The sequence below is a fragment of the Haliotis rufescens genome, unplaced genomic scaffold (genome assembly GCF_023055435.1).
Source record: "Haliotis rufescens isolate VD_foot unplaced genomic scaffold, xgHalRufe1.0.p SCAF_16, whole genome shotgun sequence".
NCBI classification, from domain to species: Eukaryota; Metazoa; Mollusca; class Gastropoda; order Lepetellida; family Haliotidae; genus Haliotis; species Haliotis rufescens.
This window is the reverse complement of record NW_025963846.1, coordinates 18708203-18721498: the sequence shown is the minus strand read 5'-3', so window position 1 is coordinate 18721498 and position 13296 is coordinate 18708203. Positions and strand designations below refer to the sequence as shown.

Here is a 13296-nt window from a genome sequence, read left to right as displayed (position 1 = left end):
AAAGTACGTGTTGGGTCATATGTGTTAGTAGAATGTTTAATATGAAGGACTTGAGAGGGATTGCGTTTGTTACACGCTGGATATCACGTCGAGGGTACAAAACAATGCGGCTGAAAGCATGATGTGCTGAAGTAGTGAGTGGGCTAAAGTGCTTTATGAAAAAAAACATTGTCAAATAGATATATTTAGTCCTTCTTTGAAAGGACAGACGTTACTTCAAAATGTTAAGCTGGAAATTGAAAGTTCTTCAAAGGAAGTATTCAGTCTTATTGAAAGGTCGCGCCCAAAGGAGACATAGATAAATGACACAGACATGCTTACATTGTTTTTGCTTTTGTATTTGCAGGTGTCCGTTAAATCGTTTTTGACATCGCCAGCTTGCCTTTCTTGTTTTTTGATATTGACGTAATTACATATGTGCGTGCTGACGTGCTACTGAAAGGAATAGTTTCACAGTTTCATAGTTTCATAGTGTGGGGGTGTGGAGTATGTGTGTGTGTGTGGATGGAGTTGAACCTCTTTGTTTCTCCACTGTTTGATTTTACGAATTTTCTAAACCAAGGATTTAAAAACCAATGTGGGATAATCCAGATGGTACCGTTCTGAGCGCAATAGTGCAGATTAACAGATTATCCGGATTTATGGATTTGAATAATGTTCCTCTGTTTATATGAATAATGTTCATCTGTATATTTGAATAATGTTCCTCTCTCTATATAAATAATGTTCCTCTATATATGAATAATGTTCCTCTGTATATATGAATAATGTTCCTCTGTATATAGGAATAATGTTCATCTGTATATAGGAAAATGTCCAAAACAATATCATCCGCTAAGCAGGATTTCATTACTAACGTGGGTCCAGAACACCGAGTTTTCATAATTAACAAAACACTGAATGCAATACAAATGCTGGTTTTAGATATTTTATGTATAAGGCAACAAGCTTTAAAAAAGGTTCAACAAACAAACACTTTGAGAAACATTGCGCGAAGCAAAGCATGGAACTCCATCAGCTTTGTACGTTGAAATGTTTATTGTTCCCATGCCTGGATGTCCTCCAGTGTATTGCTCCAACATATGACCATGTCCTTCAGATGATTGTCGGTGTCAGACAACTGGTCCTATATACAACAACAGTCGTCTCTCGTCAGAAATGTCCCCAAGGATACATAAAAAAACCACTCCGTAAAATCTGAACTAACAAACCAGTTGGTAGATATACCAATATGTATATACAGTTAATATATCACACTCCCTTCATCTTCATCTTCATCTCTCTGATACATTCATACCACGTGACAGGGAAAACTCATCTTCTCGGCCAGTGTTGGTGATGGCACATTTTAAAGGGACAAACCCCTTTCCATAATCCAAAAAGTCTCTGCTTTAAGCAGAGTGCATTGACACGAGAACATCTCGCATATTTTATGACAGTTATCCTATGGGAAACGATCGTCAAAATATCATGGGTTTGTTTAAAATACGTTCCCCCATGTTGCACAAGAAATATTGCCATTTGTGCGATGTGCGATGTAATCAGAGCGCTGATTGGTCAACTCGCTGGTTACTTTGTCGAACCAGACCGTAGCTTGATTCGGTAGTTACAAACAGCGGTCACACTGCGTTTGTAGAGAGGAACGTGTATACGTGTGTATTAAAGATATAAACGATGAGTACAAATCGTACAACAAAGCACTACATGGGGAATAAACGGGGAGTGTCGCTGCCCCGAGTGGTATATTCTCCCTTGAGTGATTCATTGTACGATAATCAACGACCACGACTCGTTTATTTTTATATGTGAGATATGAACATTATGTACAGCCTCTTTAAAGATGTTGGTAAATCGTCACATCGATTATCTGTACCTTTTCTCCTATTACCAAATGTCAAATCTATCCCGGTTTTGGATGCGATAGTTCGGCCATCGCGTTTACCTGCGTTGCCCTGCTACATCTATGGGGTACTACTCACTAGACACTCCCCTCTCAGAAATAACGTCGTCAAACATACGACGTCATCAAGTTGCGAGTTGCGAGTTCGATTCTCCAGAAATGACGTCATGATAGAACAATGTTTTATCGTGAAAAAAACATACTTCGTTCTTCGTTGTTCTTTGCGATTTACAGCTTAGCTATCTTATGTAAACCCGTAAAGTATTGACGATGTTCGAAAAGTACAGTTACACACTCATAGACAAAGTTACAAGGTTACCACAGGTCAGTTCTTGCATCAGTAAAAAGTCTTAAAGGCGGGACCCTCTCTACCAAACACGCTAGCAGGACTACCGTGACCTCTCCAATCAATATTCCATCAATATACACACTTGATGAAGTTGTCTATCTGGCAGTTCCTGGGTTCCAGCCATATAAGTGCCAAATGTCACAAAGGCCACATATGTTGTAGGCAGAACCTGGTTAAAGGCGGCCTCTTCGCGGTACAAAGAACATAATGACCAATGTGATATCACATGAGAGATGAGTCCATACAAATCTAAAACAAATCTCACATCAAACTCTCACAAATGAGTTCTGACATATGGACATAAGTTGTTTTTTTTTCTATCGCGTTAGTGAGTAGGTTTTGTAGCAATGATCCAGCGATATCTCAGCGGAGCACACACAAAGTTCGGACACATTACACTGTACCCATATATGCAGAATCAAACCTGTAGTTTCCACGTGACGAGAGACTGTTTTACCCATAAGGCAACTTGAACACCCGTTTCCTGTCGACGACATCAATGTTATGCTGTCTGTCCAAACCTGTACATGGCCTTTAAGCTACAGTTTCACACCTGTGTCGATGTTAATGTGAAGCAACTGTTTCAAAGCGAACCACCGTAGCGAATCGTAAGTACGTAAATCGTTTCGTGGAGCCTGTTTACAGAAATACTTCAGGAATAAAAACCAGCCTGCGAACTGGAGTAACCGGAAGTTGACGTGTCGCTTGTGTCCACGCTAGTCATTCCCACAGCTCCTTTGGTATTTTCTATGCGGACGATCGTATCAGCTGATTTCGTCTGCGACGAGTGGAACATCTCCTGTTTGGGGACACTCTCCAGTGCGAGGTATTCCTGCATGGGGAAAGATATGTATCAACGAAGTTCTATATATGGAACCGACAGCACTATGTCTTTTTGAGGGTTTATATGCGCCCGAAGGCTTAAACAAACTAAAAGACGGAGTTGGGGTTGGGGTATAACGCCGCTTTGAACAGTGCGTCAGTTATGCCAACGCGTGGCAGTTATTTTGGAAGACAGCGCAACGTGATACGAACAGACGTTTTACCACTTTGGTGGAACAAATGATAAAAATGGTTCTACTAATTTACCTCCGACATCAGTGAGTGACACAGTTGGGTCTCACGCTGTAGTTTCGCCAAATGAGGAAAGCAAGACTTAATAGAGGACATCAACCTTTTCGCAAGAGTACTTGTATGGTGCTGACAAGAAATGGCGATGGAGTATCGGGATTTGAACCACGACTATAGGATCCTGGTATCCCCAAGGGACGCAACTCGTACAGCGTGCAACAAATGCAGCGCCTAGAACGACTGGGCAACACAGGGCCCTCGCAATATTCAGGTCCCAAATGTTGCTGCTCCTATCATTAACACAATGGAGTAGATTTCAACTCGTAAACTTCACGGACGAGTCTCCAAGGAAATATCCTACCTGTGAACAACAAAACTTACCCGCTCTGCAACTCCAAGAAGCAGCTGGTCAAGAATCTCAGTCAGTCTGTGGAATGGCGGCCTCTGTCTGGGTTCTTCATTCCAACAGGCATTAATAATTCCATACCTGAAGCAAATATAGTGTGACGTCGAAGCTGTGTTTACATACTCATCAGTTCAGGCTAGGAGACTTCACATTGAGTCTCGTTCATCGCGACGGGGCTTAAGCTTGTGCTTTTATGATGATCTTAAAATGATCACATTTAGCTCCCTGTGACGTGCGTCATGTGGAGGTCTGTCTGGATTGTATTTATAGTTTGTCTGGACAGTCGGGGGCTGCGTCATGCGGAGGTCTGTCCGGAGTGTACTTACAGTTCGTCTGGACAGTTGGAGGCTGCGTCATGCGGAGGTCTGTCCGGAGTGTTATTACAGTTTGTCTGGACAGTCGGAGGCTGCGTCATGCGGAGGTCTGTTCGGAGTGTACTTACAGTTTGTCTGGACAGTCGGAGGCTGCGTCATGCGGAGGTCTGTCCGGAGTGTTATTACAGTTTGTCTGGACAGTCGGGGGCTGCGTCATGCGGAGGTCTGTTCGGAGTGTACTTACAGTTTGTCTGGACAGTCGGAGGCTGCGTCATGCGGAGGTCTGTCCAGAGTGTTATTACAGTTTGTCTGGACAGTCGGAGGCTGCGTCATACGGAGGTCTGTCTGGAGTGTACTTACAGTTTGTCTGGACAGTTGGGAGGCTGGGGCATGCGGAGGTGGGGATGGAGAGTACTTACAGTTTGTCTGGACAGTCGTGGGCTGTGTCATGCGGAGGTCTGTCTGAAGTGTACTTACAGTTTGTCTGGACAGTCGGTGGATGCGTCATTAAGAGGTCTGTCTGGAGTGTACTTACAGTTTGTCTGGACAGTTGGGAGGCTGGGGCATGCGGAGGTCTGTCCGGAGTGTACTTACAGTTTGTCTGGACAGTTGGGGGCTGCGTCATGCGGAGGTGGGGATGGATTGTACTTACAGTTTGTCTGGACAGTCGTGGGCTGCGTCATGCGGAGGTCTGTCCGGAGTGTTATTACAGTTTGTCTGGACAGTTGGAAGGCTGCGTCATGCGGAGGTCTGTCCGGAGTGTTATTACAGTTTGTCTGGACAGTCGGGGGCTGCGTCATGCGGAGGTCTGTTCGGAGTGTACTTACAGTTTGTCTGGACAGTCGGAGGCTGCGTCATGCGGAGGTCTGTCCAGAGTGTTATTACAGTTTGTCTGGACAGTCGGAGGCTGCGTCATACGGAGGTCTGTCTGGAGTGTACTTACAGTTTGTCTGGACAGTTGGGAGGCTGGGGCATGCGGAGGTGGGGATGGAGTGTACTTACAGTTTGTCTGGACAGTCGTGGGCTGTGTCATGCGGAGGTCTGTCTGGAGTGTACTTACAGTTTGTCTGGACAGCCGTGGGCTGCGTCATGCGGAGGTCTGTCTGGAGTGTACTTACAGTTTGTCTGGACAGTTGGGAGGCTGGGGCATGCGGAGGTCTGTCTGGAGTGTACTTACAGTTTGTCTGGACAGTTGGGGGCTGCGTCATGCGGAGGTGGGATGGATTGTACTTACAGTTTGTCTGGACAGTCGTGGGCTGTTATGCGGAGGTCTGTCCGGAGTGTACTTACAGTTTGTCTGGACAGTTGGGAGGCTGGGGCATGCGGAGGTCTGTCTGGAGTGTACTTACAGTTTGTCTGGACAGTTGGGGGCTGCGTCATGCGGAGGTGGGATGGATTGTACTTACAGTTTGTCTGGACAGTCGTGGGCTGTTATGCGGAGGTCTGTCCGGAGTGTACTTACAGTTTGTCTGGACAGTTGGGAGGCTGGGGCATGCGGAGGTCTGTCTGGAGTGGTCTTACAGTTTGTCTGGACAGTTGGGGGCTGCGTCATGCGGAGGTCTGTCTGGAGTGTACTTACAGTTTGTCTGGACAGTCGGGGGCTTCGTCATGCGGAGGTCTGTCTGGAGTGTACTTACAGTTTGTCTGGACAGTCGTGGGCTGTGTAATGCGGAGGTCTGTCTGGAGTGTACTTACAGTTTGTCTGGACAGTTGGGGGCTGCGTCATGCGGAGGTCTGTCTGGAGTGTACTTACAGTTTGTCTGGACAGTCGGGGGATGCGTCATGAGGAGGTCTGTCTGGAGTGTACTTACAGTTTGTCTGGACAGTTGGGAGGCTGGGACATGCGGAGGTCTGTCTGGAGTGTACTTACAGTTTGTCTGGACAGTTGGGGGCTGCGTCATTAAGAGGTCTGTCTGGAGTGTACTTACAGTTTGTCTGGACAGTTGGGAGGCTGGGGCATGCGAAGGTCTGTCTGTTGTGTACTTACAGTTTGTCTGGACAGTCGTGGGCTGTGTCATGCGGAGGTCTGTCTGGAGTGTACTTACAGTTTGTCTGGACAGTTGGGGGCTGCGTCATAAGGAGGTCTGTCTGGAGTGTACTTACAGTTTGTCTGGACAGTCGGGGGATGCGTCATGAGGAGGTCTGTCTGGAGTGTACTTACAGTTTGTCTGGACAGTTGGGAGGCTGGGGCATGCGGAAGTCTGTCTGGAGTGTACTTACAGTTTGTCTGGACAGTTGGGGGCTGCGTCATGCGGAGGTGGGGATGGATTGTACTTACAGTTTGTCTGGACAGTCGGGGGCTGCGTCATGCGGAGGTCTGTCCGGAGTGTTATTACAGTTTGTCTGGACAGTCGGGGGCTGCGTCATGCGGAGGTCTGTTCGGAGTGTACTTACAGTTTGTCTGGACAGTCGGAGGCTGCGTCATGCGGAGGTCTGTCCAGAGTGTTATTACAGTTTGTCTGGACAGTCGGAGGCTGCGTCATACGGAGGTCTGTCTGGAGTGTACTTACAGTTTGTCTGGACAGTCGTGGGCTGTGTCATGCGGAGGTCTGTCTGGAGTGTACTTACAGTTTGTCTGGACAGCCGTGGGCTGCGTCATACGGAGGTCTGTCTGGAGTGTACTTACAGTTTGTCTTGACAGTCGGTGGATGCGTCATTAAGAAGTCTTTCTGGAGTGTACTTACAGTTTGTCTGGACAGTCGTGGGCTGTGTCATTAGGAGGTCTGTCTGGAGTGTACTTACAGTTTGTCTGGACAGATGGGAGGCTGGGGCATGCGGAGGTCTGTCTGGAGTGTACTTACAGTTTGTCTGGACAGTTGGGGGCTGCGTCATGCGGAGGTGGGGATGGAGTGTACTTACAGTTTGTCTGGACAGTCGTGGGCTGTGTCATGCGGAGGTCTGTCCGGAGTGTACTTACAGTTTGTCAGGACTGTCGGGGGCTGCGTCATACGGAGGTCTGTCCAGAGTGTACTTACAGTGTGTATGGACAGTTGGGGGCTGCGTCATGCGGAGGTCTGTCTGGAGTGTACTTACAGTTTGTCAGGACAGTCGGGGGCTGCGTCATACGGAGGTATGTCTGATGTGTACTTACAGTTTGTCTGGACATTTGGGGGATGCGTCATGCGGAGGTCTGTCTGGAGTGTACTTACAGTTTGTCTGGACAGTTGGGAGGCTGGGGCATGCGGTAGCCTGTTCTGTGGAGCTCCGACAGGTGGTCAGCAGGCACCCCGGGGTAGGGGCTTCCTCCCAGGGTGGCGATCTCCCACAGAAGGACGCCAAATGACCACACGTCACTCTTGTTGTTGTACTGACCCCATAGTAACGCCTCCGGACTCAGCCACTTGTAGGGGAGACGACCCTGTACAGGACAGAGGGAAGATAATGCTGATATTAAATACATCAGGTATGTTCATCTCCGTAAACTACGTCATCGACGTCTTCACCACCAGCATCAATACGTCACGGTAGACAATGTCATGTTGACATTAACGGGATTTGATGCTGATACATCAACATCGATTTCAAAGACTCAGGCGGGTGACAGATGACAGCCCGTGTTCCTGTTCTTCAGAGTGAGTGAGTATTGTTTTACGCGGCGTTTAGCAATATTCAAGCAATATCACGGCGGGGCACAACAGAAACAAAAATATTGTACCCATATAGGAAATGGAACTGCTTGGCTACCCCACCAACCCCTAATTTCAAGAACATCGTCATGTTCACTACGTTATATCTTTTAACGTATTCATCACCATCGTCAATATCATCACAACTACAATCATCATTACATCGTCATCATCATAGTCACCGTCTTCATAATCAGCACCGCCACAATCATCCTTACCTTTGATGTTCTGAAGTAGTAGCCATTTTCATACACGTCACGTGTGAGGCCGAAATCAGAGATCTTAGCGATTGGCCCCGCTGCAATGAGGACATTCCGCGAAGCGAGATCCCGATGTACGCACTGGAGCAGAAAAGTGTGAGTGCGTTGTGTTTTAAACCGCCCTGGACAGTATGTAATTTATATCACGATGTGTCAGTCTCACGTGAAGCAACTCGTACAGCGCGCAACAAGTGCAGCGCCTAGAACGACTGGGCAACACAGGGTCCTCGCAATATTCAGGTAACCCAATGTTGCTGCTCCTAAAGTTGACAAAATTCAGTGAAACTCAAGAGCACGGCTATGATTCTGACAACCCGGATCTGACGACCTGGGTTTCACGGACGCCTTATATCTCAAGACTCCCAATACACACTGTCCAGACATAGGAAATCTAACGTAAGTTTAAAAAACAAATTCATGTAACAGTGACAATAGAGCTAACGTTGCCTGTCGCCCAGGACAACGCTTTACTTCTCCCTCTGTTGTCACTGTTACATCACATATAATATGCGTGTGTGTGCGTGTGCATAAACAGTGTTTACTTTTACAATTTTAAAATATGCAGCCAATATTACAATGACACGTTCTTTTTAACCGTTTATCAGATTCCCTTATAGTTACCACATATATTTACAAACAGCAAAGCAATGGGAACTAACCAGATCGATATACTAGTATATCAGACTTGACAAAAAAGACAAGAAGCCATTACAAATATAGCATGTGTAATCATGAAACAAACAAACAAATAAAAATGACAGGGATTATGATTCACAGGCAGTGAAAATACAGGCCCACGAGGACAACAAGGACATGGAGGTATAGTGTGAGTGTGAAGTCACTGTAAACACAATATTGTTGAGATTAATGTCACCCAGAAGCCTAAGCTATGGTCATTTACAGTATTAATCTGGACGTGGCATTTCGTGGCTTGTGTCAAACTGAGACACCGTCTTTGTGTATTTAGAGTTGTAGCTAAGAACCAGACCGATGTACCTGATTAAAGTTGAGTTAACAGCCAGACAAAATGGTCTTCAACGATTTCAATCAAAAGTGTTAGGACTGCTAATCCGATAGTTTATCCTGTAAACTCGTTGAGATTCAAAGGCCCCTTGCATGTTTGTTATCAAAGCCCAGCACAGATGTTCGAATGGTCACTCTCCATTTGCTGATTTTGTATCATTGTGTTCCGATTGCGTCCGTTGTTTATTGTGTTGTAAGCCACTGGTCTGTCTGGTCTAAACTCAGTCTGGATTATGTCCATCCTGTCGTGATATAAAGCGAATGATGCTGACGGTGTCGATATATAACATCTTTCGTACGTTTGTAAGTAAGTATCACTTTAAGTCAGGGTATGTAACTCAACGTGAACGGGTAGATAGATACCTTGAGAGATTCTAGATGCGCCATGCCCCTGGCGATCTGCCAAGCAAACAGCATCAGCTCAGTCTCCTCCGTGATTTGGCGAGACTTCTCCTCGGCGATAGCTCCATCTGCACTTACACTAACGTAGTTCTCCAGCTTCGCCGACTTCTCCTTCAGATATGACAACAAGTTCCCCATCTCCGCGTACTCCATCAGTATTGCCATTTGACCTAAAAGTGATAAGAAATTGGATATTTTCTCTTCATAAGGAAGAAGAAAATTAATCTACGAGTTCGCATGGGCAGACCACCATTGAAATGTGCTGTTGCAGCGATTTCAAGCAAGTTTTTAATCCCTTGAAACAATAAAACACACAGGTAGATAGTTTAGGAAACATTAGGATTCTCGTTAACAACAATGGCGATGATATGCATCACTGAGTCACAATTAAGTATTTTCAATAAACACATATCTGAAAGTGAAAGTAAACTGCCGGGCAAAAGAAAGTAAACACTTGGAAATTGAATTTGACCAAACAGTTATAAACGTTATAAAAACGTTACTTTAGGCTGAAAACAGTCACCAATACAATCCAAAACAAATCTATAATACCCGTATCAAATCCATCCCCATCGATTAACCATTTCTTGTTCGTGTCATTTCTAGCCACCATCAATCATGGGTGCATAGTTTCGTTTGCTCGGTAGGTTCAGATACTTGCATAATCGTAATCAAGCCATCCACGCGTGGGCAACAAACTTTACTTGCCTACTAGGAAGTCATGCCGAATTATTAATTAGAAATTGAATATAATATAAAGGAAATACTTTTAAAACATAGGGCGTGCTTTCGGTATGACAGTAAGGATATCAGTTTTAATTAACCTGCTGTAAAATAATTGGATATGATGACAAGTGTAATTTGAATCTAGTTCAAACATATTCTATATCCACCATTAAGGTTGCACGATCCCACGAGCCCAATGATGTTTGTGTGGTTCCCAAGGAGACGCATTTGGTCCAACTCTGTCTTAAATGCTTGTCTTTCCTCATCTGACGCGCTGTCTACAAAAAAGATCAATTGGTTTATTGATACTAGTCATTTAGTCCTGGTGTATGGATACATTCTGCTTTCAACAAACTCCAGATATACTTTTTTCCTGATTCTACTCTGAGTGCAAAACAACTTCATCGTTTTAGGTTTACTAACGCTGCTATATGAGTGGACTAGCTCCCTCTGTCTCTCAGTACTGTGTACTTTTTATTGCCAGGATCCGTTTGTCATTGCTTTGATCATGAACTTAGTCTGTCATCGAACTTTCAACGACAACGACACTCGCTATTTGGTTGTCGCTTCCCTCTTATCGCACACACAAACACGCATTTTAATGGTCGGTCCTGAATTAATCACAACAAAAAGCTGTACTAGACAATCCTAGATTCTATACGTTTGCCATGGGACAATCATAAGAAATTCAATTCAATTTTAATTTCACAAATGTATCTCAAGTAAATAAATATACAGTTTTGTTTCCTGAATAATGTCTGTGAAGCTTCCATGATCATGCGTTTGTGTTTAATACTAATTTAAATAAGTTACCTTAAGTTTTTTTGTATTGATTTTCACAGTGTTTCTGATATTTACCCAACCAAGCATGTTGAAGCAGACACAAGACACACGAGTGAAACGGACTTGTTAAACTAAGAACTACTTAATTGATCAGCCTGAAGTGAACCATCTTTCAATCACATGTACATTACTGTAACTAATTATACAAATAAATTCTATAATGACAAATAGCTTTGATCCAAATGTACCTTTTAGTAGATCTCTTAATTAAAGGGGGCGTATTGATGAAATGGTTCAAGAGAGAGTTTCAGAGAGGGGAAACGGCTGACAGGAGTTGTATAATTGAACTATATACGTGATGGAAATATACGAACAGTCTCAAGTGTTGTTGAATTGAAATACAATTCATAAGTACCAATTAACTTAGTGGGTTTTTATTGCACCAGTCCCGTCTCATCCATATGTAACTCGAACGTGCAGCCTCTGGTCTATTATCCCTAGCTTCAACTCAGCAACTTGCTTTTCCAGTAAAGTATCGTTTCTAAAGTACGGTTGATAGATTATATTCAATGCTTGTTCCAGAGTTGAAACAATATTTGTCTGTTACTGGGCAACTAGCTACATTGTTGAGTGTGTTTTCAAAAGTGTATTTTCTCTCGGAGAAATCAATTCCGTACTCAAGGTCATGCTAAATTACGATGTATTGGTTCACGATAATTTAATTAAGTCACTATTTTGCACTTCGTCGTCAAAACAACACAACGATTGTTTTACATAAGATGAGTAATCCCCGTGAGGATCCGGGATAGAATTGGCCTTCAGCAAGCAATGCTTGTCGTAAGAGGCAACTAACAGGATCGGGTTGTCCGGCTCGCTGCTTTGGTTGATGCATGTCACCGTATCCCAATTGCGTAGACCGATGCTCATGATGTCAGTCACTGGAATGTCTGGTCATATAGCTGGAATATTGCTGAGTGCGGCGTTAATTAAACAAACAAACAAAACATAAGATTTATGTATTTACGTGAGAAACTGACCCTTGAGGCGTTTGATGGCTACTCGCAGGGGACGATTGTCTGCTATTCCGGTACCATAAGCAAAACCTTCATGGACGTTTCCAAATGCACCTCTTCCAAGAAGACGTCCAATTTTAAGGCGCTTTACGGTAATATGAGACCATTCGGCATACCTCCCCTCGAAGGAGAAATATTTCCCATCTGTAAATCTGCACTCGTCTGGCGATGCGTGTATTATCTTCACTCCCTTTTTCTGAAAGCAAAGATACCCGTTGAAGAACACTGACACATGCTCAGAAAACATAGCTCGGAATCAATGAAATATACAAATTAAATCCTAACATTGCTACTCATCAACGCTTACTAAAAGTACAAGTGAGTGAGTGGATGTTGTCAAATGCCACAGGCAGCAGTATGCTACCTATACCACGGCGGTCTGTAAACATACTGGAGTGAACCCGCCGAACTAGAGACTGAGCATCAATCCACGCCATCGGTGCACGTCATCCACAAACGTTTGACCAACCAATCCCCTTTTCAGTCCTTTTAGCTACCCTTTCTGTCCTGGGTAAAAAGTTGAAGAGTTTATGATGATACATTATTTTGTATTGTTGATGTAATTATTTTGTTCAAATTTGTTAGGTCCTGTGTAACCTTACATTTAGGTGGCTTATCAGATATAATAATATGAAGGTGAACATGTTGATTACAAAGTTAATACATGTCATTAATACTTGTTCTTGTTCAACTGTTTCCGAACCCCTCTGACGAGAAATAACTATCACAGTGCATGTATAGCATATGATATTTGACTCCGTGGTGAGTCCCGGTTAGTATTGGTCCCAAGCAACCCATGCTAGGCGTTAGCGACTTCATGAGTGAGTGAGTGAGTTGGGTTTAACGCCGTTTTTAACAGTATTCCAGTTATATCACGGCGTGTCAGTTTAATGTGGGAGGAAAGCCCGAAGTGATGCAGGTCTCAGACGTTTACCACTTCGGTGAAACCCACGAGCACGGGTATGGTGCTGACAAACCTAGAAACATAACCGGGGAGAACCGGGATTCGAACCCACAATCGTAGGTTTCTGGCGTGCCCAAGGGACACAACTCTGCACAGCGAATTAGCGACTTCATGGATCGAGTGGTCAGGCTCAGGTGACATGGGGGCACGAGTGGCCCAGTCGTCTAAGGCGCCGCGATTCGCTGTGCAGAGTTGCGTCCCTTGGGTACGAAATGAACCTATTATTGTGGGTTCGAATCCCGGTTCGCCCCGATTATGTTTCTAGGTTTGTCAGCACCATACCCGTGCTCGTGGGTTACACTGAAGTGGTAAACGTCTGAGATCTGCATCATTTCGGGCTTTCCTCCCACATTAAGCTGACATGCCGTGATATAACTTGAATACTGTTAAAAGCGGCGT

General features: G+C 44.6%; 1 protein-coding gene across 1 annotated transcript in view; it reads right to left on the bottom strand.

Annotated features, from left to right (window-relative positions):
- Nucleotides 1–914: 914 nt before the first annotated feature.
- Nucleotides 915–13296, bottom strand: part of LOC124121513 (epidermal growth factor receptor-like) — a 135734-nt gene continuing 123352 nt past the window's right edge. The window contains exons 18-24 of the mRNA XM_046484535.2: nt 11898–12129; nt 10245–10355; nt 9313–9521; nt 7885–8007; nt 7190–7398; nt 3702–3807; nt 915–3081 (exon numbers count right to left, since the gene is read on the bottom strand). Of these exons, the coding sequence (XP_046340491.1) occupies nt 2902–3081; nt 3702–3807; nt 7190–7398; nt 7885–8007; nt 9313–9521; nt 10245–10355; nt 11898–12129 (1170 nt within the window). The 3' untranslated portion in view covers nt 915–2901. The remainder of the gene's footprint in view (nt 3082–3701; nt 3808–7189; nt 7399–7884; nt 8008–9312; nt 9522–10244; nt 10356–11897; nt 12130–13296) is intronic.